General features: G+C 39.4%; 1 protein-coding gene across 14 annotated transcripts in view; it reads left to right on the forward strand.

Moving 5' to 3' along the window:
* Positions 1-25,644, forward strand: part of LOC122999389 — a 167,854-nt gene that overhangs the window by 16,711 nt on the left and 125,499 nt on the right. For 13 of the 14 annotated variants that reach the window (XR_006407718.1, XR_006407717.1, XR_006407719.1 and 10 more), the window contains one exon: positions 767-819. Coding sequence is in view for 7 of the 14 variants with exons in the window: in XM_044376256.1 (XP_044232191.1) it covers positions 767-819 (53 nt within the window). In the remaining 7 variants the exon portion in view is untranslated. Of the gene's footprint in view, positions 1-766; positions 824-10,600; positions 10,614-25,644 lie in introns of those variants that run through there. The other variant, XR_006407721.1, reaches the window with a different exon arrangement.

Here is a 25,644-nt window from a genome sequence, read left to right on the forward strand (position 1 = left end):
ATTTCAGCGTTGAGAGACGATGAATTAAAGGAGGGGTTCACAATTTTTCATTTCGCGATATTTCTTCCCTGAAATAAATGGAAAAAGTGTGCTCATAGCGCTTGGTGTGCAATCAAACAATACTCCTTTATGTTTCATGCTTTGAGTTGAACTGACACAACATACAGGCTGACAAATCCTCCAAGCATTTATACACATATACAACACCAGAGTGTAACTGAAGTGTCAGCTAAAAGTCTGCTGTTTGCTTACACATCCTAACTTCTCATCCAACATTCAATGCTTAAAAAGGCCTCTGCTGGAAACGAAACCCGCCGAGGGGTAAAAAAAAAAAAAAAAAAAAAAAAACGTTTTCATGATGCCGGTAATGATGAGCTGAGACGCTAACACAAACAGATACCCCGTGTGTTGGGTAATCGACTCAGGAGTAATGTAAAATTCTGTCATGCGTGTTAGTTTGGCTGTTGGTGGGGGACCTACATGCATGGCTCAGAGTTAAGATTTACTCACCAGGGCTGAACTGTCTCAGTGGGCTGAGCTCCAGAGTTTGGGTTTAACCCTCTGATGTCTGCTGTTGAGTTGCACACCAGTGCCTCAGGAACTCTTTCTGTAGTAAATTAATTTACATTTGGAGGATTTTCTAAAGATGCTGGCTTCCTGTGGAGCCAGGGAGATCAAAGTGTCTCATTCTGTGTGTTTGATGATGTTTGATGTTTGCTTTGAGTGTGAATGTTGCTGACTTTTTGCTGTCTTTTTCTCTACACAGCGGGAGGTGCTCTTTCCTGCCTTTCGCTTTCTGCCCTTCCTCGCCCAAATTCGGTAAGTTGCATTTTACTTTTTTCCGGCTCCGATTCAGATTCCCTTTGCTGACATATTCTTAATCACCTCATACCTACCCAACAAGCACTTGATGGAGGATGATGCAGGAGGAGGCCGAGTTCAATTCTACCCCAAAGCAGAAAAAAAATCTTTGCATTACACCATAATGGATCAGTAAAAATCCAGCTTCAGGCACTTCTGAACTAACATCAGATATATTTGGTTTCTGATTTCACACAATGATGCTGATTAGTCTGAATTGTTATTTAGATTTTGACTTCATTATTCAGCACAACTTTTTAGCTGACGTAGCTGTCCTGTCAAAGAAATTTTCAGTTGACACAGAAGCCGTAGTCATGGTGATTTAATGATTATATTTGTAATTTCAACAACTCGTATACCTACCTCTGTCTCATGCACACGTCATATTTTTATGTTGCCATTTTTCCGGCTCTGGTACAGGAAGTTGACGTAATCCTGCTTACAAAACTCTGATTGTCTTGTGTTTTTCCAATTGGGGTAACAGCTGTCAATGAGGTGCATCACCCTGTCCTCTGGCTAACCCTGATTTGCATGTAGCCTGGGAAAACCAAGGCTGATTGCAATCATAATCTGGCTAATGGAGATGCTTATATGTGGCTAAATGTGCAAGCGAACAACAAAAGCATACTGGCATATGGATTTTATCACGACACTTGAAATGACAAATATTAATGGGGCTTAAAGTAATGGTTTGTTGTTGCGCTTAAGCAGTTTTTGCTTTTTCTTTTATTGGCTATGATTCTGTTGTATTACCATACTGTAGTTGCTGTCAGTTACACAAAAAAAATTCTCTGATTTCCCTGATTAGTTGGATTACTGTTTTGTAATGAGCTATCATGTTTGACACCTTCAGTATTCTGATAAATTCACTCATTTACTGGCAATATACGTTTTCAGAATAGATCAAATAGTTATTATCCTGAAATATTTAAAGCTAATCAGAGACTTTGTGAAGCAGATGAATTGTAATACAAAAATGCAATTTTTGGCCTGTGACTGAAAATGGTAATCAAGGCTGGGCACCAGAAAACCGCACATTTTGAGGAAAAGCATAAACTAAAGTGACAATGCTATCAGCATGATCTTGCAAGTGCTTTATATCTCAGATTTTGTCATTTTCGCTCTCATGGGGACGAGAAAAACTGATTATACCAAAAAAGATGACTTAAGTACAATTACAACATTTTCAACATTACGTCCTCATCAGGTAACATTCATCATGTGACCATATAGTGACTTCACCTGATTCAACCCAGGTGTGGATCCCAGGTCGAGCCAATATATTACGTTTTTGCCTACGCACCTGATATCATGTTGGGATGTGCTTACACAACTTTAAAACACTCTGATGGTGATTGATATTTTGTGATAGCAGAGTTAAGATGCTGAAATGTAAAATGACCATAAATGGCAAATTAAACAACTCTTACAATTCCTAAAAAAAAAAACACATTTGGCAAAGACAGAGTTTTCCCCTGGTAGCTGTGATGTGTCGACAGTGTTGAGCACATGTGATGGGAAAGCACTTCGTGATGAGCGTTATCCTGCGTCTGTCTCGTGTGCGGCAGGCTGAGGGGCAGAACGACCTGATGAAAACGAATCTGTGTGATTGCTGTGAAACCTTTTATTGCCTGTTCATTCAAATTCCATTATTGCAGAGGATGCGTATGTTTGTGTGTCTATTTGCATGTGTTCAATGTGTGTGTGTGTGTGTTGATAGTATGCAAACAATTACCAGAATCCCCCCTGACTCTTCCTATATATGAGTCCCTCAGGCTACAGCGAGCCTCTGGGCACTTTGTGAGGCCCCCTACGCCCACTCTATTATATATATATATATATATATGTGTGTGTGTGTGCGTGTGTTTAGAAGCAGCCATTGTTGTTAATCTGATTTGGTTAAATGTCCCCGAGGCATATACAAAGCAGAACCGCCTCACCTTTAACCTCCTCCTCCTCATCACAATTTTCCCCTCTCTCACAGATAACAATCCCAAACCATTTCACTTATTTGAAGAGGCTAATCAGTTTAAATACTTTGATACACAGATATTATTTTGGGGCAATGTAGTGTGTGAAAGTAAGCGTTATGTGCCAGTATTCTCTTTTCTCATCATGCAGTTGTATCACAAGGACTCAATTTCATTACTTCTGAAACATTTCATGTTAAAGATAATAGTCTCATCTCAGTCCAGTCAGTGTGGACTCAGTGTCTTTACATTGTTTCATGTTGAAAATACATAGACATGAAAAGTTATATATGAACATATTGATAATTTAACCCTGAAATGGAATTAGACATACAGTATTTTAGTTACCTAAAATACATTTATACCACAAACATTCATTTCAGCAAGCATTGATACAACTGGTTGACAAAACAATCGCACCACAAGGTCCATTTAGTAGTTGTTCTGGAGCTTTCCAATATGTCACTCCTCTTCAGCAGATGGAGTTTGCAGTTGTCACAGAAATATAGAGTGAAATTTAAAAATTCTTATTATGTTGGCTTAAAAGTTAAAGTCCATGACAAGTGGACAAACTCCATCTGCTGAGGAAGATTCTGTGACGATTGAAAGCTCCAGGACAGCTACTAAATGGACCTTGTGGTGAGATTGTTTTCTTAACTTTTTAGAAGTTCAAGAATAGATTTTCAATCTCAATTTCTATACTGTCAGTAGTTTTAAGACAGTGTACATCCAGTTCTTAAGTAAATATAATTTAACATTTTGTATTCATCTACTAAAAAACTCAATACTGTAATTTCCATTGATTAAGACACTGGTTTCTCTATAGTAGGAGGTTTATTTAAGTCTTTGATTTTGACAAACCTATCTTCTAAAAATATATTTTTATATACTAGCAAATGGTTTTCTTATGTTTTGTGTTACCGTGTCAGTTGTGTTCACTGGTAACATTTTTTCAGTCCATTAAATGCTACGATTGCCTATTTTCTCCCATGCGTGCTTAATTTCAGGCTTTTTGGTTTTGGCTAAATACAGAAAATTTTAACTTATTGTGTCTGGTGTCACTGGTGACTTTCAAAATGTATTTGCTGCTGCAAATGAATAAATAAACATTATTAGACAGTAGTTGTAATGAAATAAGTCAGTAGCACAGTGTGTTATGTGCTTTTCCTATAGGTTCCACTATGGAGCACAGAGATATGTTCACTGTGGTTAAAAAAAAAAGTTTACTGCAATACTATGATGTGATTTTTATTGTATAAAGCTTCTGAAAGCATACCCACTACTTAAAATACTTTTCCTAATACATTGTTTTTACAGACATTTCTGTTGTGTGCAAGCATCCTGTAAACTTTTCCAGGAGAAAAGATGAGTTTTACATTTTTGCTTTGTAAAAAAACAGCTGAAGAACTGAGTACAGCAAATTATTAAGTGGTTTAAAGTTTATTGAATAATTATTTGTTATCTCACTGGGTGCTTGTAATTTGATTGCAGTAAATTTTACCATAGATGGCTCATACACAAGTACAAATGATAAAATAGTAGGACAACCTTTCAAATTCTCAATTAAGTTTACTCGCTCCAAAAATAATCCAGCAATACACAGATATAAAAACAACATTTATTCTTATTAAAGTGTTGTGGATTGCGCGTACCATCCAGATTCCCAGACTGTCCCATGTTTGCTTTATTCACATTGTCAGTGGATTGAAAACATTTTAGTCTTTCACTTTAAAATCTGTCATGTGAGCTTCTGACAGGCAGACTGACAGTGTTGAGCAGCTGCTGCAGACACATGTTTAACATGCACTTTGAGGCTTGTAGACATTTGACGTCAGCGCTGTAGACATTTCTCTGAGCGGAGATGTCGGTCTTGTTGGTTTAGCCTCATTATCCCACATCGAACATTGTCCCAGTCAGACGAGCGTTTGTGTGTTTACTCCTCGCCGCTTTTCTCTCCACAATCTGAACTGTGATATTCAGCTGACCTCAAAGCTGACAATCGCCCATTTCGTCTTTTCCCCTTTTCTCTCCCTCCTGCACCCATCTCACCCCGTGCCTCCCCCTCCCTTCTACCTGGGGCAAAGTCTTATGTAAAACACATTTATTTTTAATGGATTTTTTAATGAATTTTTTAGCTGCCTATTAATAATGCCATTAGTGGTGGCAGAGCGGCGTCAGACAGCAGCCCGGCCTGCTAATCCTGCCCCCCAGCCCTGGCAAACGCAACTAATCCAGGCCCCTGCTTCGGCTCCAAGTAGGCCTCACACACACACACACACACACACACACACACACACACACACACACACACACACACACACACACACACACGCACGCACAGTATACTAAGTATGTGCAAACACGTACTGTATGTAAAACACACTGCCACACACACATGAGAATGTTGGTTAATCCTCACGGTGTGTGTATGTGTGTGTGTGTGTGTGTTCAAACAGTCGCTCTGCTTCACCATTATTTCTTTCTGGCTGTCTTTTCACACGCCCCCCCCCCCAACCTCCTCCTCTTCTTCTTCTTCTTCACACGCTCACAGTCCTCTTTTAATCCATCTGTCGTTCCTTCTCTCCTCCCTCCCCGCATTCACGTCCTCTCATCTATCCTTTGCCTCCCACCTTATTTCTCCCTTTTTCAAGCGCTCCCCTCCCCTTCCATCTTGACCTCCTCCCTCCTTTTTTTTTTTTTTTTTTTTTCTGTTCGTCTTCGCCTCCCTCCTCAACCGCCTTTCTTCTTCTTCTCCCCTGGGCACCCAGCAGGCCTGGCCTTGGTGCTCGACTCCTCACGGAGGCTCCTTACCTGAGGCCCTTAGTGTGCACACACACACACACACACATAAACACACACCCACACACACATCTGTGGGATGCTACAAAAAGTCAGCGTAGAGCAGCGAAAATAGTGAGCCGCGGCTTAAATCCTTAATAGAATTTGAGCCCGGCTCAGAGAGCGCAGGAGAAAAGGTGTTAATTACTGCTGGTTTTAATGCTAATTAAATGTTTCAATTAATGGCGTGTTTGTTGCCAAAATGTGTGTCAGTAATTGACGAACGGCAATAAGGTGTGTGAAGGCATTAAAGAAAGAGACAAAGAGAGAAAGAGAGAGCGCTCTACCTCCTAGATGTGCCAGAGCCCGGAGCGGTGCAGCATGGGAAATTTCATTCATGAGGTGGAAGAAAAGAGCTGGAACAGATTCAATACAGCTGTTTTCCATAAAACCGTTCATGGCCTCCATCAAATATAGTGTTTCTGTCTGGGCTGTGCTGATGGACTGTTGGTGTATACTGGTGCCTGGTCTGAAGGCACAAAGGATGTTTGACAGGAGAACAATATACATAAGTAGAAAAAAATACTGTTTTATTTATTTATTTATTTTTTTATAGCAATAGTGCAACTTATTGGCCAAACCTCATGACTAAATCTCTGCTTATTTAATATCTGAAAGATGTGCAAAGTTCATCATGTTCGTTTACTGGTTATTTTTACCTAAAAATATTTGGATTTGATTTGTATAGGAGCAGATTGGTTTGGTTTATAACCCCTACACACCTGGATGTTCAGTCTTGCAAGATGCACTCTAGTTTATATTAAATGAAGTCTTCTTGTGATATTGACAGCTCAGAAAATGATTCTGGTAACAGAAAGTGAAGATGTAACTGGTGAGAAAAGGCTAGTGGGCTGCTGATAAGGCATCAAAGTTCCTCTAAGTAAGATAAAAAAAAAACATTAAATGGTTAAACCAGTGTTTGAGCTCCACATGGTATCTGTGCATATTTGATACTTACACTGATTCTCTCTTTCAAAATAAAACATGAAAATTAGCCCACATACCAAGCATGACGGATATGACTTAAGTGAAATGTAAGATGAAATGATCAGTGCTATGATGTTGTAAATATGGTCCTTTGATTAACCAGACTGTGTGTACAACAGGTGCTCAAACCAACTAAAAGTGCATACAATATCTCCTCTAAAGCTACACAAAAAAGTTAGAAAAAAGTTAAACTTATGTTTATCATGAAGATGCTAATAAATATGGCTGCATGAGATATATGTGCCTGCTTTTTCATTCAAGTTACAGTAGTTCATAAGAAAACGAGAATTACACATCGATGATTCCCTTGATGCAGTGTGGTGAACTTTGGAGACTTTTCACTCCTGGACTCACATGAATGACCCGGGCTGCATGAATAGACTCGCTGCCTTTCAGGCCCGCTCATCTGGAAAAACAGGAGACAGAAGAGGATAGAGGGGAGGAAGGAGGAGAAATGCCTGCTCCAGATGTCAGAGAGGAGACCAACTTCTTTGCAGTGTTTTTTGCATACAGTGCTACAAAAATCTCTTAGAAAAAAAAACAACTCCTCTCTGTAACAATATCGAGAGTCATTAAAATATTCAGCTGGATCCACCTGTACCACAACGAACCACTTGTTGCTTAGCCTGTGGCCTTTCCAACAGATTACATATTCATTTGTGAGCAAGATTTTGAGATATCCTGCAGACACACAAACAAACAGGACTGAACAGACCAGTTTCCCAGGTATTTAATAGGTTGGTGGGTCGCTTTATCTTGTAAAGCAAAACCTTTCATGAAGAGTTTTGTCTCGTGTGTTTTGGCTTGAAAAGTCAAAATTTAAGATGGAATTAGAGTTGAACTCCAAAAGCAAACATCAACTGAACTTAACTCACAATCTTCAGTTGTCTATCACTACTATATACAGCCTAAGAATGAAATAATGCTATTAAAATGAAAAACATACTTCATTTTCCTCCATCACTATGGAGCAGGCTGGTGTTGGTTGTCATGTTGTCAGTGTGTTGAGACGACAGGTGTGTGTGTGTGTGTGTGTGTGTGTGTGCTGCCCTACGGTGATACACCGCAGACACAGACAGTCCATCACGCTGAATTATAACCTCACCGAGGAGCCAGTGACGCACTCACAACTGCTTTGTGTTCACTTTTTATATTCTGCTGTGTGCAAGTGTGCTTTTGCATGTGCATACTATACATGAGTGTGTACATGTGAGTGTGTGTCACACTTGCTGCACACTGATATGAATTCCATCTGACTTGGTATGCAAATCAAAAGACTGTAGGTAGGGTAGTGCTAATCGCCCGGTGGCTTTTTGGGCAGTGTGTGTGTGTGTGTGTGTGTGTGAGAACGAGTTTGTGCACATGTATGTGTGTGTGTCCTAAGGCTTTTGGGATAAGGATGTGAAATTCCAGATCAGCGTTTCGGAGCTGAAGCCCGTAGGCTCCTGTCAATCCTGCTGACACGCACACACACACACTTACACACACACACATTCACACACACACATGCTCACACACGTCTCTCTGTGAGTTTTTGGTTCAGATTAGCATAATTAAGTCATTTGTTGTGGTTGGGGCTGATAAAATCATTGAATTATTCAATACCAACAATATCGCAGGATAGATAAATCTGTATGTGTGTGTGTGTGTGTGTGTTTGTAGCGTTTGTGTGTAAATGTTTGTTCGCATGTGTATGCAGGTGTTACTGTGCTCCCCAACACCTCCTCTCCATCACCCACAATGCACTGCAATGGCAATGATCCGGCGGGCCTAATCAATTGCTCCTCCACCCAGCATCACAACAATCCATCACACAAACGCACACATTAATTTGTTGCCATGGCGGCAACATTGCAGTTGTTGTAACACTGTACATTATGCTCTAAAGGCTTCCAAAATGTAGAATTAATCTGTTTAAATCACATTTGTTTCCACACTTGTGCACACCGCTCATCTACTGTACGTGAAAACAAAGCAGCGAGCACCGCTTTGTGTTGCTGCCATGAATTAGCGTCAGCATCTTCTGCATGTCTGAAAGCAGCCAGAAAGTTTTTTTTTTTTTTCTCTTCTGAACACCGACAGCAAAACAAAATGGATTGTGGGGAAGGAGGAGGGTGGTGGTGGTAAAAGTACTTTGAAGTACAGCAGTTGTGCGCTAAGGACAATAGGAAGAGTTTGATGAGAGTGGAGAAATGCTGTAATTGTGGGGGTGTGGGGGTGGTACGGTGAAAATGAAACAATGTTCACAGTGTGAAATTACAACTCTGTGCAGAGGAGGTGTGGGCTTTGTGTACATGTCGTTTGGGAACATGGAATGAGATTGAACCGTTTGGTGCTCCGAGTTAAAGTTCGGAGTTTGTTTTAAAGCAGTTTTCATCATCTTCCTCTTTACTCATCAGGTTTAAGTGACTGTTTTTTATTTCAACTCTGCAAAAAGTTGAGATTCAAATTCAGAAGACTGAAATCAAACAAGACAACTATCCCTTTGACTCAACGTTTTTACATTATAATGCAGATTTCAGGTTTTCTTGGCAAACAGTTATTGCTGGGAATGAGATTAAAGGGTAAGACGTTTTCTATTTCATTCTCATTATAAAACAAATCCCATGAAATGCACAAAACCAACAGCACAGCAGTCTGCCTCTCAACTTTCTGACTTCCTTACCCTGTTTGTGCCCCAAGCCCATTCCTAAAGGCATACTGTAGATCTTTAAAAATGGGTCACAAATGAGTAGTATCGATCTTCTCATTTAACTCGGAAAGGAAACGAATAAGCCTATTTCCCAAATGTTTTCAATAATTTTTACTTCACTTGTCCTATGTTCTATTTTGAGGAAAAAAATCAGGAGCCAAAAAGGAAAAATTTATATTTTACATTCTCTGATTTCATGGTTTTCCTAGTATTACATTATTTTGATTAAATTCTGTTCCGCCATTAGCTAATGTAAGCTTGATTGCGATACAGCAAATCACATTTCGAATAAAGGCAATAACGTGGTGTTCAATCACAGGCAGAGCAGATGGTCACACTGAGCCTGATAGCATCCTGCTACACAAGAGCCAGACTCTGAACAACAACCCACATTAGCTTATCTAACTTATAAACATGAACACGTCTTGTCCACCAAACAAACATTCACCAAGGAAAAGTGCACCGCTAACATCAGTTAGCAGGCTAGATAGCTAATTAGCTGCTCTTGCTCTTTGTCTGACCTGTATGGTCTTAACACCAGTAGCCTATCAGCTAAAGTCAATAATTATAATAATAATATATTATTTATAATATATATTTTTCTAAAGACCTTTTTTCTTCATTGTAATAATACAAAACTATGAACAATACATTTAAATTTCATGTTGACATTATTTTGACTGCAAAGAAGGATGATTAGATGTTCAGTTGGACTGTAAATGTTGATATAATTGCCAAGCAATCAAGATGATGAGCGGGAAGACAGTCAGCCTCTCTACTTGCTTGTACGACTTTATACTATATGTCTGCATCAAATTGAATTACAGTATAAAGAAATAAGAAGGTGTTGTTTTGCCATATATAAAACAGCTTAAGCTTTAATATGGTGAATGAAGATGGAATTTAAGGAAGGTGTAAAAATCTTCAGTGAAGCTAAAGAGAAAACCTCAAAGACACATACCAATAATCAACAATGGTTATTGGAAATGTGCAAAGCTCTTAATTTTGAGAGAATATTTCTTCTCACAGCACCACAGGTGTGAAATACGCACTAAACTGAATGAAACAGAGAGCTGACATTTGTACAATTTAAATATGGACAACGTGGATTTGACAAACCATGGTTATTTTAACCATTATATCTTCTTGCTTAATAATTATACATATAATACCTTTCAATTTGTACACTGCCCTTGGTTTTGTGTTCCCGATCACATCCCTGCACCTTGCTTTAAGCTGAGGTAAGATTGAGCTCTCTGGCAGAGAGGTAAATAAGGAGGGTGATTAAGGGGAATGAGGCGCGAGCCCTCGTTATGTTTGCGTCGTCTTTCTTTCTAATCAACATTAGTTCAGAGTCATTATTCCTCCGAAGCAATTGAAGCCTCCACACACTCATAACCTCATCCATTACTCTCTGCCGCCAAGCAGGAGGGAAGAGACCAGAGGAGGAGATGGAGGAGGGGGGGAGATAGGATGAGACAAGAAGAACAGGGAAGTATCTTTGAGGGCAAAATTATAACAATCAAATGTTTTATCTGCCATTTTTCTATGTGAAAACAATAAAGATACAAAAAAAAATAATGAAGGAGCAGAGGTGGGTTCTATCATTAGCATTTTAAACACATTTTTACATTTTTGTATAAAATGATGCAAATTATGCGTTCTTTGACATAACCATGTGTTTTAGAAGTAAGAGCTTTAAAAGCAATGATATTATTACTTTTCTATTCTGTCAATCGATGTTGACCACGTCCTCTAAACTCAAAGACAAACATTTCCTTCCAAAACAAAATTGATGAGGGTTTTCTTGTTTGATCAGGAGGACATTGTTTGCCTCACAAAACCATTGCAAATGACATTACACTTTTATCTGCCTATGCTATGAATTAAAAGCTGCACTAATAACATTTTTATGTCAACAACTGATGAAATGAATTATTGGATGAAACTTATCACTGGACTCTCACTCATCAATCTCATTTTGAACAGCAGCTAGTGTTTTCAGTTGTTTTCAGTGCAAAGGCTCTGATGAGCCATTGGTATGCTACCTGTTAAGCACCAAACAGCAGATAAACTTAGCAACTAGATGCTGAACATAGTGGAGTATTTAGCAGCTAAAGAACTAGATATTTCCTTGAGGAGATGGTGGAGACCAAAGCAGAGCTAAAAGAGAGTGAATACAGTATTTCACTTACATTAATCAGTCGACTCCAGTTAAATGTTTTAATTGCTCCGTGTCTGCTGTATGCGTGATCATGGAAAAGTTTGCTAACACACTGTCCATAATCATTTTCTAAGGTGATATCTCAGTGTTTTATTTGGAGCTTGTTACACTGCCCTGAAGTGTCCCAAAAATGCAGTAAATGCAGGTACAAGTTTGTTGTGTTTGGGCACATAAATTACTTGGTAATGGTTAGAGAAAGATAGCAATAATGGTTGAAAGGAACCAACGTTGACATACATGGTTGACCCATCAATCCACCATGACTTAGCCAATTGTTTTAGGCATTTGAAAAAATGACGACTTTTTTTAAAAAAAAAGGAAACTGATCACTAATCCTGTTTGTCCTACTTGTAAACATGCTTTTTTGCACGAATTTTAAAAAAAAAAATGAAAAATGAACACATCAGGACGTTGCTTTGACAGTCTGAAGAGGTGAAATCAGAAGTTCACACTTGCCTGTAGCCGTGTTTGATCCTGTGAGGGAGGGAGAAAAGGAGGAAAGGTGAATGACAGAGGGATAGAAGCAGGGCGAATAATGTTATGGTGAAAGAGGAAAATATGGACACAGAGCATGAAGGAGAAAAGAGGTGCATGATGAAAAAGTTGAGAATTAGACATCCTCCTGTGTGTGAAATCTGGAGGTCAAGAACACCAAAATGTATTTTAGTTGAACACTGTAGCCTATGTTTGTCTGTCTGATATCTGTCTGTCTTATTCTACTCTGAATCTCCTCTCTCACAGCTCTGGATTTGAAATCTGAATATCAAATCACATGGAATCAGCCATCCAATCAGAGCAGCTGGCGGTCGGTGGTGGAATTGCAGGCACACATACACACAGATAAATGGAAAAATAAAACACTGTTGTGGGCTGCCACTTTAAGGAAACAGTAACAGTAAAGTAAAAAAAAAAAAAAAAAAAAAAACTTTAGCAGCAAAAACTAATAATTGCAAAGCAGCCAATTAAATTGTGCGGGAGAGATGAAACCGCTCATATTTCCCCTGGTAATTTCATGCTCTAAACTCGCTTCCGTGCGCACATAAAAAGAGGAGAGAAAATATCATTTCAGAAGCTGACAGAACTCATTGTTCGTGGAATTTTAAATTCAAAAAAGTTAATAAAGGCGAGTGCGAGATGAAGGGAATTTGCATTTCTCAGATTAACAGCATGTAGAGCAGCGGCGGCGCGCGCAGCCTCGGGTCATCATTTAAGAAACCTTTGCATATTTTATTTAAGAGTGGCCCGGTTTGGAGCGTAATAAGACAGACAGATAATGATTAGAAGGTCGGGCCTGCAGGGCACAGCCGGGCTGGGCGCTGTAACGCTCTAATACCCAACACACACACAAAGCACACACACACACACACGCACACAAAGCACAGCACAGCACAGCCTGTGCCGGCTCCTCTAATTGGCTGCTGATGGTTTATGAAATGTTTTCCAAAGGTTTTATTATTGTTGTTGTTGTTGCTTTTATTGCTTTCATTATTTTAATGGAGGTTTCGGCTCGTGAGCTCCAGTTTAGCTCAAAGCCACCTGGTTCTGCTAACATGCTCCTTTTTAATCAACGTATAAAACCCAAAATGGTCCGGAGATGTTGGATCATGGCTACATGCTAATATAGCTACACATACAGCTCCACCAGTCATAGCGCATCAGTGGACCAAGCAGATATGTTCACTGGCAGGGTGGGAAACACAGCTGAAACAACAATCAAGTCATGTGATGTTGAAATTCCTTCTTTAAAACAAAATGGTAATCAGATTATTTCACACATCATAAAGACAAGTGACACTGAACCTCTCTCATGTAATTACAAGTTTAATTTACGTCCCATTCATCCATTCAATTGCAAAAGGAAAGCTACTTAAATTATGTACCAGAAGTCCATGTTTTTTAATTTGACTGGTGATTGAATGATTGATGCCTTTGGCAGATTTATTATTATTATCATTATTTTATTTTTATTATTAATTGTGACCTGCTACACCAGCCTAACAAACCACACTACTATATATTTTGCAAGTTTTTTTTTTTTTTTTTTTTTACATCAAATTGATTGAGATCAGTAGAAAATGTGTTGGACCACATGTGTTGGAGAAAACTATGAGAAAGATAACAACAAGATAACGATCTGACTTGGCATCTCTGGGAACTCCTGGAAGATGCTATTATGATAAGCCAGATTTTCTTCTTTCAAAGTCTATCTTTTGCTTCAGATATTTTGATTTTGGTGCATAGTTTATGAGAAATTAGACATTAGTATTACAATAGCCACAATGTTTTTGCAGTGTGAAAACCAGAAGCAAAGACTAAAAAGTGGTACGTTCGTTAAATCAACTGAAAGAAAGAGCTGAGTGAACCTGACAATTTTTATATTGTACAATAAAGTTCTCTAGAAATTACAGTTCATCTGTCTCAATCAAATTTATTCATTGTCTCTCCAGACCACAACAAGAGAAAGTAGTGAGTTGGCAACTAAACTTGTCAACCAAAGATTGATGGTTGCTGCAATGTTGGTATTTTTTGGGACCGAGCCTGGAGCAAAGGTGGAGCAGTGAACCCTTTTTGTGGCTCCAGAGAGATAAAGTCTGACAAATTGCCACAAGTGATGTCACTTGACTGAAGACAACAGTGCATATAAAATAATTCAAGGGGCTGCGGCGGTGGGGGGGTGTGGTGTTTAAGGTACCGGTGAGACAATGAAATAAGATCCAGGAAGTTCAGTCGGAACTGCAGATTGATGTATGTGAAGGCTTATCAGGCACCAAAACACCACACAGCAGTTTGTAATACTCAGACAGGATTTTACAACTCATGGCGGCAACTATTTCATCTTTTGTCATGACGAACACGAGGAAAACAGCAGAAACAAAGTTCATGTTAATCACCAGGAATTTGCACTTGTATCTATGCGCATGGCTGACGCAGCAGCTTGTCGGATTGACATTCCGTTGCAGAGAAAGTTGAACCAGGTTCAGCTTTTTCCGGAACAACCCTGCGTTGTTTTGCCACAGCTCTTTGCGCTGGCATCAACGCACTGAGTCTAGTCAAACGCAGAGCTAACGAAGGTCTGAGCGCTGCCTAAAACACCTGAATCTGTACGATTGAGTGAGGTGCGTCGAATTGCATTGTGTGTAATGTAGGCGGCAGATTTTGACAGGGAAGAAGAATGCGTGGAATTAAAAAAAAATGAGTTTTGCATCGTTGTTGATCCTTTTTTAAAACTGCCCATCATGAGTCTGACAATATTAAGAATGCACTACTAAATTCGAATGCTCTTTTAATAGCAGTTAAGATTTATTAGAGGAAGTGAAATCAGCAGTCTGTAACTCTACCTCCAACTCCACCACACATGTTGATGAACCCTTTGGCATCTCACATTCATCAAACAATACATCTTCTCTTATTGAACTAAACTATCACTAACTATTATTATTAAAAGGCTTTCACATTTTGCAGCATAATATTTCAGTTTCTCCAGCAGTAAAAAAAAAAAACTACACAGCATAGTCGAGACACCTTTGTTCTGCTGTTGGCAGCTGTAACATCTGGAGACAAGATGATAAGGCAGTCAGAGCTCTGTTAACACTACAATAACCTCTACTGTATCTGCAACGCAAAATCATCAATTAAGAATCATTTCACTGTTGAAGCCTTGGACATGAAACAGTAGAGATTGTTCTTTTTACTGTCTATCTGCAGTTGTAAATCAATTCATCTTTTTGATCTCTCTCACTCAGTAGTATACAACGGAGGTGTGTGTGTGTGTGTGTGTGTGTGTGTTTCCATGCCCCTGAGGGTGTCAGTACAATGATAGTATCTTGCAGGCCCCTCCATGGGTTTGAGGCCTTATTATCAGAGAAGGTAAAGTAATTTCTCAGCTAGACCAATGTTCCACACATGTTCCTCCTCTAAATGTGTATGTGTGTGTTTTTTTTTTGTGTGTGCACACATCAAAGCAGTACTGAGAGATGAGCCAGATAGTATTTCTCTGATTAATTTAGTCATTTGGGATACTCTGTTAACTGGATTACATTCAGATGTGTTGATATGGCCACATGGCCCTAGGATCTGTGTGTGTGTGTGTGTGTGTGTGTGTGTGTGTGTGTGTGTGTGTGTGTGTGTGTGTGTGTGTGTGTGTGTGTGTGTGTGTGTGTGTGTGTGTGTGTGTGTGTGTGTGTGTGTGTGTTCATGTTCGTGCACATATGCGTGCATTTAACAATTATCGAGAAGCTGTGTTTCATTCCACTTGTGAGGTCCAGAAATCCTACAGTGACACATGAAAATACTGACTGATGTAGGAGGGTGCTGCTTTAAGTCCCTAAGAGGTTAACTGACTTACCTGTTACAGTAAGAGATGAAAGAGTCATCAAGCTTTATGGAGAATATGAAGACTGACCTTTTATAGGAATAGTCCCACATTCTGGGAAATGCGTGTAGGTGCGCAGCTGCTTTGCAGGGATCTAAACACACTTCCATTAAAGATTGAAGACTGGATCGCCTTTGAGGTTTTTACTGGAAGCCATTGTGAAACTGTGAAAACAGTATTGAACAAGAAATTAAATGATGGTGATTAAAGGTCAGAAAAAAAAATACCATAAACAACAGTCAGAACAAAGTTATTGTAAAAATGAATTAGTACATTAAATAGGAAACTGATTCACCAAAGTGTAGACTAGCTGTCAAATTAGTTGCTTCTAGCAACAAAATGTTAAATTGAAACCAGCTGCTGTTGGCAGAATAATGTTTATTTGTTCTCTTGGCGAGTGTTAGATGAGTAGACTGACACTACTTTCATATGCGTTAAGTACGTAGCCTACCAGCACCTCCTAAGCTCACTAAGATGTTGGATCTTGTTTGTTTAATCCATTTTAAAACAGATAAAAACAACAATTTGTAGTATTTCAAATCATGAGTTAGTGAGGCTGGCAGTTTCCACCTCCTTCCAGCTTTTATACGTACTAAGCTAAGCTAATGCTTCCTGACAATAGCTCTGTACTTAATGCACAGACATGAGAGTCTTCCCATCTAACTCTTGCAAGAAGTGTATTTCCCCAAAATGTTGACCAGTTAGTTGTTATATAATATAGACTGTCAGGGTCGGTGCGAGAGCGTAAGGAACGGATGGACACTCAACTTTGACAAGGGGGCATTTTGTTCATCTCACATAGCTTTTATTAAGTGTATCATGAACATTATCATGTTTCATGAAAGAAATAAACTATGACAGAGAGGCGGATGTACATACTGTCATTTATGCACGCAGGCGCACATGCACTCACACACATGCTGCTACATCCATAAGTTTGTAAACTAAGAGTTTGTAAACTAAGATGCACAGGGGGAAATCCATTAAATGTTTTACATTTAATACAGTAATGCAAGAGGCGATTCTATATTACGAATAAATCTATACATTGGGCACCACCTTCACAATTATACAACAATATGCATGCTCATCCAGAAACGTAGTCACAAAAGTGCAAACATTACCACTCTTAAATAGCACAGTGTACAAAGTAGGAGACATTTCCCCAAGCTGCGTAAGTGGATTTTGAACTCACCGCAGAACAGCTGGAGAATCTCCTCAACACAACTTCTTTCCATTTGTTTCTCAATCTTCAAGTGAGATCATGCTCAAAAGCATCACCTTGGCAACCAAAAGTACAAGGTTTGTTTTGGTGCTTGTGTTGTGGGAGAGAGGCTACTCTGCATTGCGAGAGAATGCTGGTGCACATTCTCTCGCTGCTCCTCTTTGCTAAACAAACAATTGAGTGTGAACTTTACTGTTTGTGTGATTAACCCATGTTAATCACACAAGCATTTGCTTGAGCTTTTTATGCTTTTCCATTTTCTGTCTGTGTGTTTTGATCGCTCCCTGAGTTGGAATATGTTCTATCGAACTGATTATTCAACGTAAAGTGCTTCCTACCTACTCTACTGGGATCCCTTTTCTCCAGAGAACAGCTGCTGTCTCTTCCTCCAGCCTGCCAGCTCAGATGTGCCACAAAGCCACGTTTGACTCCCATGCACTCTCTATCAGCATGGAGGTCACCCAGAGCTGCACTGTCACTGATGGACTCCAGTGACTTGGGTTTTTCTTCAACTGGAGCCTTCCGTCATGTTTACTGTAATGACCTCCACTGTGTGACTAACTGTGGCTGTAACCAACACTGTCATTCTGCCCAACAACACAACTGCTTTAATTATGATGTCCTACACTGTCACACAGCTACGGAGTTTACACAGCTTCCTAATTAGGGGTTTTTAACCTGCTGCCAAGAGTTTGGGATTGTAAGAAACAGACCTCATTACATCCATAGAGGCTTGTGCCATGGTTTCAATGTGGACTACAGAAGCAAAAGAAACTTGGGCACCATTGTTGAAAACATTGCAAGACTACCCTATACCAGGCAAGATGCAAAATATGGAGTAGATCACAGTGTGTTGTAGAGTTTGCAGAGACTTCTATCCTCAGTTCAGCCTCCTGCCACCATGGAACTATTTAACATACAATCTCTTACTGATAAATCCGTCCTCATACATGGTCACATCTTGGACAAAGGGCTTGATTTCATGTGCCTAACTGAAACCTGGCATGAACCAGGGGACTACTCTGTACTTAATGAGGCCTGCCCTCCTGGAAAAGCCTGCAGCTCTGGCCGTGGTGATGGTTTAGCAATCATACACCGGGCTGAACTGAAACTGTCTCCCCTGCCAATGCCCGATCTTTCTTCTATTGCATGCCTTGCTCTAAAATGTAAACCTCCATACTCCATGACAGTGCTTCTCATCTACTGCCCTCCCAAACCAAACTCATCTTTCCTCCATGAGATCAAGCCCCCAGGAAGAGCGCTGGTCTTTGAAGCCAATTTAACATAGTGGCCAAACCGTGTAATTACAACATCACGTGAGGCTATTGGGGCCAAAAAGACTTTTTCCCATAGACTAACATTGTGAAAGAGACGTCTGTAAATCAGTGGATAAAATTTTTTTAGCGTCACAACCCCCACGAAATGACTCATGTCACTATCAGAATTTGATCGATTTGGTCTGATCACATTTCGTAGGATTGAATCATTTTATCCCCATTCAAGTTAGCTGGAGGGCTAAACTGGAAGTTAGTGGCCTTGGCTGGTGGAAGTCTCTACTGAGCATGCTCCATGGACGCATTGGGCCCATAAAGTGTGTGCTGTATATATTCATCCGGGGATTTTTTTACAGCAGGATGGCTTTTTTGGCTTCATGTGCCACTGAGCAACATTAATAGGAATGAACGGGGCCCCGCCTTCAACATTGTATCCAGTTCTCTTTATACATCCATGCCTGAGATACACAACCTCCTCACCTCACTCTGCTCCATGTCAACCAACATTGTCATTGTTGGTGATATCAATATACATGTAGAGAACCCCTCCTGTCATTTTGCAGATGAGTTCCTGAGTCTGATTGAGTGTCTTAGACTGAAGCAGCATGTTGATGTCCCTACTCAGACCAGGGGGCACACACTTGACCTAGTCATCACTGACTCTGCCCCCAGACCTTATCCCATAGACTTACATTGTGAAAGAAACATCTGTAAATCAGTGGATACATTTTTTTGAGCGTCACAACCCCCGCGAAATAACCTATGATCTGGTTATATCTGACCACAAGGCAGTCTCAATGGATTTGACATTCCTGTCACCCCCTACTAAACCTAAGCATCAAATGCATTTGACACTTTGGATCACACTATCAGAGCGCCTCCACACCACCATTGGATTCTCAGACTCTGCACTAAGTCGTATCAGGCCTATCTTTCCAGTAGGACTGAGTATGCCTCACTGGGATGATGCAGGTCTAGATTGCTCCCTGTCACCTTTTATTTGTATAGCCCAGTATCACAAATCACAAATTTGCCTCAGGTATTTTTAATGTCTTTTCATTGTTATGCTGATGATACCCAGCTGTACATCATAACTGCCCCAAACCCTTCTGCAGCCATGTCACGCCTCAGCACGTATCTTGAGGAAATAAAGGACTGGATGAGCACAAATTTCCTCCAGTTAAACAGCAGCAAAACTGAAGCTCTTCTTGTTGGCACTCCACATCAGGTTCAGTCATTCCTCATATGTCATCTCAACTTTGACAGCCAGGACATCCCCCTTTCTTCCTTAGTTAGGTTTGACCCTCAGCTGACATTTGACCCTGACCCTGTCAGATGCAGAGAAACTTGTCTATGACTTTATCTCCTCAAGACTGGACTACTGCAATTTGCTCTTCACAGGGATCCCTGGCAGGAGCATCCAGAAGCTCCGGTACATTCAGAACAGCACTGCCAGCATCCTGATGAGAATGTGAAAACATGAACATACAACAATTCTGTTTTCATAGCACTGGCTCCCCATCTCCATTAGGACTGTCTACTCACATACAAATCCATCAACAGACATCCACCTCTGGTTTGAGTTTTTCACCTCTGTAATGTGTGACAACAGTGAGTTTATGGAAAAAGTTGTACTGTAGAGAGTGTTGCATATATTAAAGAAGTCACTGATGGCTTGCTCTGCCGACAATGCCTGGACAACAACATGATGCAATTGATGGTTCAGGCAGTGGACATAAGGCACCTCACAGCCAGGTTTGTCTTGCAAAAGCCGCTGGTAACCTGCATGCTTTCCTGACATCACCGAGGTGCCATCGTACACCTGACTTAAAATCTTGATGGGACTCAGACCTGCCTTGTCCAATTTGGACAGAGTAATGTTGGTAATGGACTGTGCATCACCTGAGTCTGTGGTGGCCATCACAAACAACCGTTCTCTTATTTCCAATTGTTCTTCATCGACAAATGAATAACTATGGGGACATTTTCTTTTCCAGTAGGATCTACTTTGATCGTAAACCATGAATCCCCAATTTCTTTCACAATTGCTTTGGTCACAACATTTCTCATTATGCATATAGGCTCATTTTGCATCTCATGACTTGTGTATGTGGTGTTTCGGGGAGTCGACTTTACAATTTGGGCCAACTAATATCTTTCCTTATGTTGAAGTCAAATAAGGATAGAAAAAGCCTGCTTCTGACATATCACCAAATGCATCTAATTTACCCCATAAAGGCATCAATAATGCTAGCTGATTTTTCTGGAACTGATCTGCATTAACTAGCGTTGAGGTTTGTTTCCCTTACTCTATATGCTGCTCTCTTTCTTTCCACTGACTGACACAGGCCTAATGTTCCTTGGAAGTCAAAGTCTGTTAAGTCCCTTATTAGCCTCCACTGCCTGTTTCTAGTCAGTGAAGCCTTTCCTAGTGAAAGCTGGATCTACAAAGATAACAGAAAGCAGCATCCCGCTTGATGGAATAGTCAAGCCACTCTCGATTGTGATGACATGAATGACCTCTTTTTAGTTCCAAAGAGACGAGAGGGGTACTAAATCATCGGGGCAAATGTCAGTGTCCATCAGCTGCTTCACCCCAACAACATCAGTATACTCACTGTGTTACCTCCATCGCTGCAGCTTGTCTGTGTGTTAGGATTAGGTGCAGTAACTGAGCTAATATTAGCCGAATCATTAGCTTGAGCTTGTTTGTCACTGCCATGACTTAATGTCGATGTGGGTGCTATTCCAAACCACTTTCTTATGTCCATATTAATTGAATGATGGCTAAGTTTTGCACATTGCTTCAGCAAGTTAGCTTTGTTTACCGCCAAGAAAATGTCTATGTAACTATATGTTCAACGTTGTAATATAATTGATTGGCTGGTCATACAATGCAGATGTAGTTGTTTTTAATTGGCTGTGCAGGGAGTTGTTATTTATAGTAAGAAATGGTTTCCTAAATGCAAACTATCACTGTTTTCTGCTTTATTTTGCATTATAGTTTTAACTCTTTCATTACCAAATTGTATGACTGTATGCTGTAGCTGTAGTATTTCACTTTTGCTTTTTTGTCTGGGAGAATATTCAGATGAGTACACAGTGACCTTTTTGGGCGGGCCTGGACCCCCAAGACCCGCCCAACTGTACAGTAAGAAATTTCACAGTAAACTACCTACATAAAGTTTTATTGTATTTAACACTATTTCAACTGAGCAGCCTTGTAGCCTATTGTACATTATTTGCCTGATTTTTTCTTTTATTTCCTCTCTAACAGTCCACATTTCACAGTTGTTCACAGTCAGTGTACATGGACATAAGGAAATTCTAAATTATAGCCACAATTTGCAAGTTTAGCCATCACTTTTTTGAGTTTTGAGTGGATTAATGGAACTACTGATCTACTGGTGATCCATAAGTGATTTTTGTGTTTATATTATCATTATGCCATAATGATTAGGGCTCTCACTTTTTATTCAAAATTTGAACTACTGTTTGTTTGGGAAAATGTAATATTTGATCTATAAAGACCATGTACTATATAAACATAAACATATACCTAAAAGACACTGTCCACCTCAGTAAACTTGACTATTGTTGCTCTCTTTGCTATCACAAAATGAAGAAAACTAGCAAACCCTGCTGAGCATAATCATGACACCAAAACTTCCTTGTCAAAACATGTGGAAACATTTTGGATTTGACACCATAGAAACCTATAATACCTAAACCTATAATAAACCCTAAAAAAATGTGGATGAAGGTAAGGCTGTTTTGTAAAACAAAAAAAACAGTTTTACAGTAATGTTAGCTTGTTGCTCAAGTGAGACAGTGAAGGCATCGTGAATGAACATAATGACGTTACTTCTACAGCATATTATATGATAAGGTTGTGGGGGTTACATACAAATTAATTTGAACTAATTAGAGTAGATCTCATTTGTTAAAAGTAGATTTTTTTGAAAAAATGATAGCCCAGTAGAGGGAAACACAAAAAGGGAATTTTGAACAAAAAAGCTAACTTTGGTAGATAACCACTCTAGTTAGCTTACTGAGACTTTTGAAGAGACTTGTTTTAGCTTTGACTGAACTTCAGAGTGCATTTTTACACAGATCCATGAATTATGAATATTGTCCCTCATTTCTTACAGTATAGTCATGTTAGGAAGGAATCACTTCATGGCCAGTATCAAGGGGAGGAATGATTACAGTGACTCATAATTCTCTACTCGGTATTGTATTAAGGCAGACTTGAATGAATCTGAACCTATAATATAAGGTATGGCGGGTTGGAAGTGATAAATGTACATTGAAGTCCAATTGTCTGTAAATGCGTGAAAACAATTGTTGTATGTAGGTTTGAGTTTGTGTGCAGTGTCAAGATGCAATGTGACAGACAAGCAGTGAAATGTAAAGAAGAGAAAGAGAGGGAGGGAGAGAAAATGAGTGGAAAGGGTTAGGATAACAGTGAGGGGCAGAGAGACACCAAGAAGGAGAGCGAGCACATGAGAGACAGACAGAGAGAGAGAGAGAGAGAGAGAGAGAGAGAGAGATGGTAGGGTGGCCAGAGGGCAGTGTGCATTAGAGTAAGAGCCTGATTGGCTCTGACCTTCCTCACAGCCAGCTGTCAGCCTCTTAGATACACACACACACACACACACACACATACACACATACACATACACAGCACACAGCCTGTTACGGCCCTGCAGGCTCTGATTACCATATCAGCACCGTCTCATTTGCATAAATCCCAGCACTCTTAATTAGGCTTCATCTCTCTCTTCCTCTCTTTACCTCACTCTCATTTTCCACTCTTCCCCTCCACTTTTCTTCCTCTCTCTCTCTCTTCCTCCATTTGCTTGCAGATATGGGCTGGGGTTTAGGGTTAGAATTAGCAGATAGGAGGGTCCATGACTCCCAATTAGTTTAGTGCTGATTAGCCTAATGACAATTTCACTTCATCTACATGTATTAGCACACCATATTCTTTTACTACTTCTGTTCACATAAACATTATCTGCAAGGAATTTTCTCTTTCAACTTCTCCCCCTCTCTATTTTTCTTTCTCTCTTTATTTTACAGGTGTTACGGTCAGAAAGGACAATGAGCTAATTATGGCTAGAAGTAAACTCTTGTACCTGCTGTAAATTACTGTGCAGGACCATTCAACAGCATCCTTTTGCCTTCATACACTTAGTGTTGTGGAACTAAAATAAGTTGTTGTTGTTTTGGTATATTTTTATCTCATTATGGTTTACATGAGGGCCAAATTGATCCATAATCAAAACTTTAATAATAATAAGCTGTCATGCCACATTATATTGGAGTTTAATCAGGAGGTACTGCCTACATACTGACAGAAATATAATGACTTTGTTGCTTGTTATACAATATTTTGTTAAATATGATTGTATGCGTGTAAAGTGACTGGAGAGATTTGTGATGTTTTGAGGATGGAGAGTCAGCAACTAGTACAAACAATTTTGTTTGGGAATTAATAAGACCTGAACAACTACTTCTGACTAATAAATTAATCAATTAATTAAAATATTGTCCAGTGAATTATTGGAAATATCAACTTCATACAAAATAGTAAATTCTCATCTTCCTTTTGTTGCTACAATACAAAGTACCTATTTGAATCTAACAGCCAGGTACAATATGTTTCAGGACATTTCATCATTAAACAGAGAGGAGACAGTTAAATGTTTAACACATCACATTTAAAACTTTACAACTGAACGGAAACAGAAGAGCTAATATGAATATCAGCACATGAAGGAAGCTTGATCTTTGTATTTGTGGCAAACAATGTCTCTTGGCCCGGCACAGTTTTATTCTGTTCTTTATATTTCATGCTCTTGTGCAGCTGACAGATGAACCAAAATATTGGACAAATGGAAATTTTATCCTGACAATGGCACCAGAGTCAGCAGCAAAGTCATCACTGAAGTTCAGAGAGACCATGAATACACCAAATTAAATGCATGGTCATCCATAGTTGTTGAGAGATTTTACTCAGAATCACAAATGTCAACCTCATGGTGGCGTTAGAGGGAAAGTGAGGAGATCACCAAAGTCAGTAGGGTCTGTACAAATTTCATGGCAGTCCATCCAATAGTTGTAAAGATATTTGAATCTGGACCAAAAACAACCAGCCAGCTGACTGACATTGCCATCTCTACACACGCTAAAAATCACTGGGTTAAAATTTTACCCAGTTTGGGTCAATATAGCACCCATATAACATTGGGTTAACTTCAGCACTTTGACCCAGTGTTATATACAACAAGCTGTAGCTGAAAACTGTCACAAATGTATTGTTCCTTGTACAAAACAATGTGCATGACATTCAAAAGGTACACAAGTCATTAACAGTCAATAACAAGCTGTGACATGTACATTTAAAAAGAGTAGATTATAACAAGCTTTAGTTTGGGTAAATAACCCAACAGTAAAATAAAAAATAACACTAAAACTGGTTCTGTAGTTTTAGTGTTAAGACAAGACTAAAAACCTCTTGTCTTGAGTGTTTTTCTGTATTGTATTGATGCTATATTGACCCAAACTGAGTAAAATTCTAACCCAGTTATTTTCTGTGTACAACCACGTTGGCTAAAATTTGGACATTTAGATCTAAAACCACATTCAAAAGACATTTCACTTGGATTCAATGTGATAAAGTAAGTCCATAAGAATTTTAGCTTCAAATTTGTAAATATCATTCTTGTGTAGGAAAGTAAAAGCAAATGGTTCACAGCATTTTATTAAATGTAGTATCTGTGAAAAACTGCAGTTCAGGCTTCACTATAAAGCATTTTAACACGATTAAGTTCAGTTTAAGGCATATTATCAGTTGATCCAAGTAGCCAGAACGCTAACGTAGCAAACCAACTGATGTTAGTGGGAACAATTACTGCTTACCAGCAACTCTTAGCCTGATCTTAATTCTACCAGTAGGTATCGTATAATGCAAACACAACCAAACACACAACACAGATGAACGAGTCATAATGATCAACATATTGTCATATGAGCTGAGAACGGCTGGCAGAAGGACTGTAACATCACCTGAAAACCTTCTACAGGTACAGATACACTTTCATGTCACTCTCTTTCAGTATAAATCATATTGAATAGTGACTTTTTAACAAAACACAACCACATGGTTACTTATATATGCTGTAGTTTAAAGTAT

Source organism: Thunnus albacares, chromosome 16 (genome assembly GCF_914725855.1).
Source record: "Thunnus albacares chromosome 16, fThuAlb1.1, whole genome shotgun sequence".
In the NCBI taxonomy this organism is placed as follows: domain Eukaryota; kingdom Metazoa; phylum Chordata; class Actinopteri; order Scombriformes; family Scombridae; genus Thunnus; species Thunnus albacares.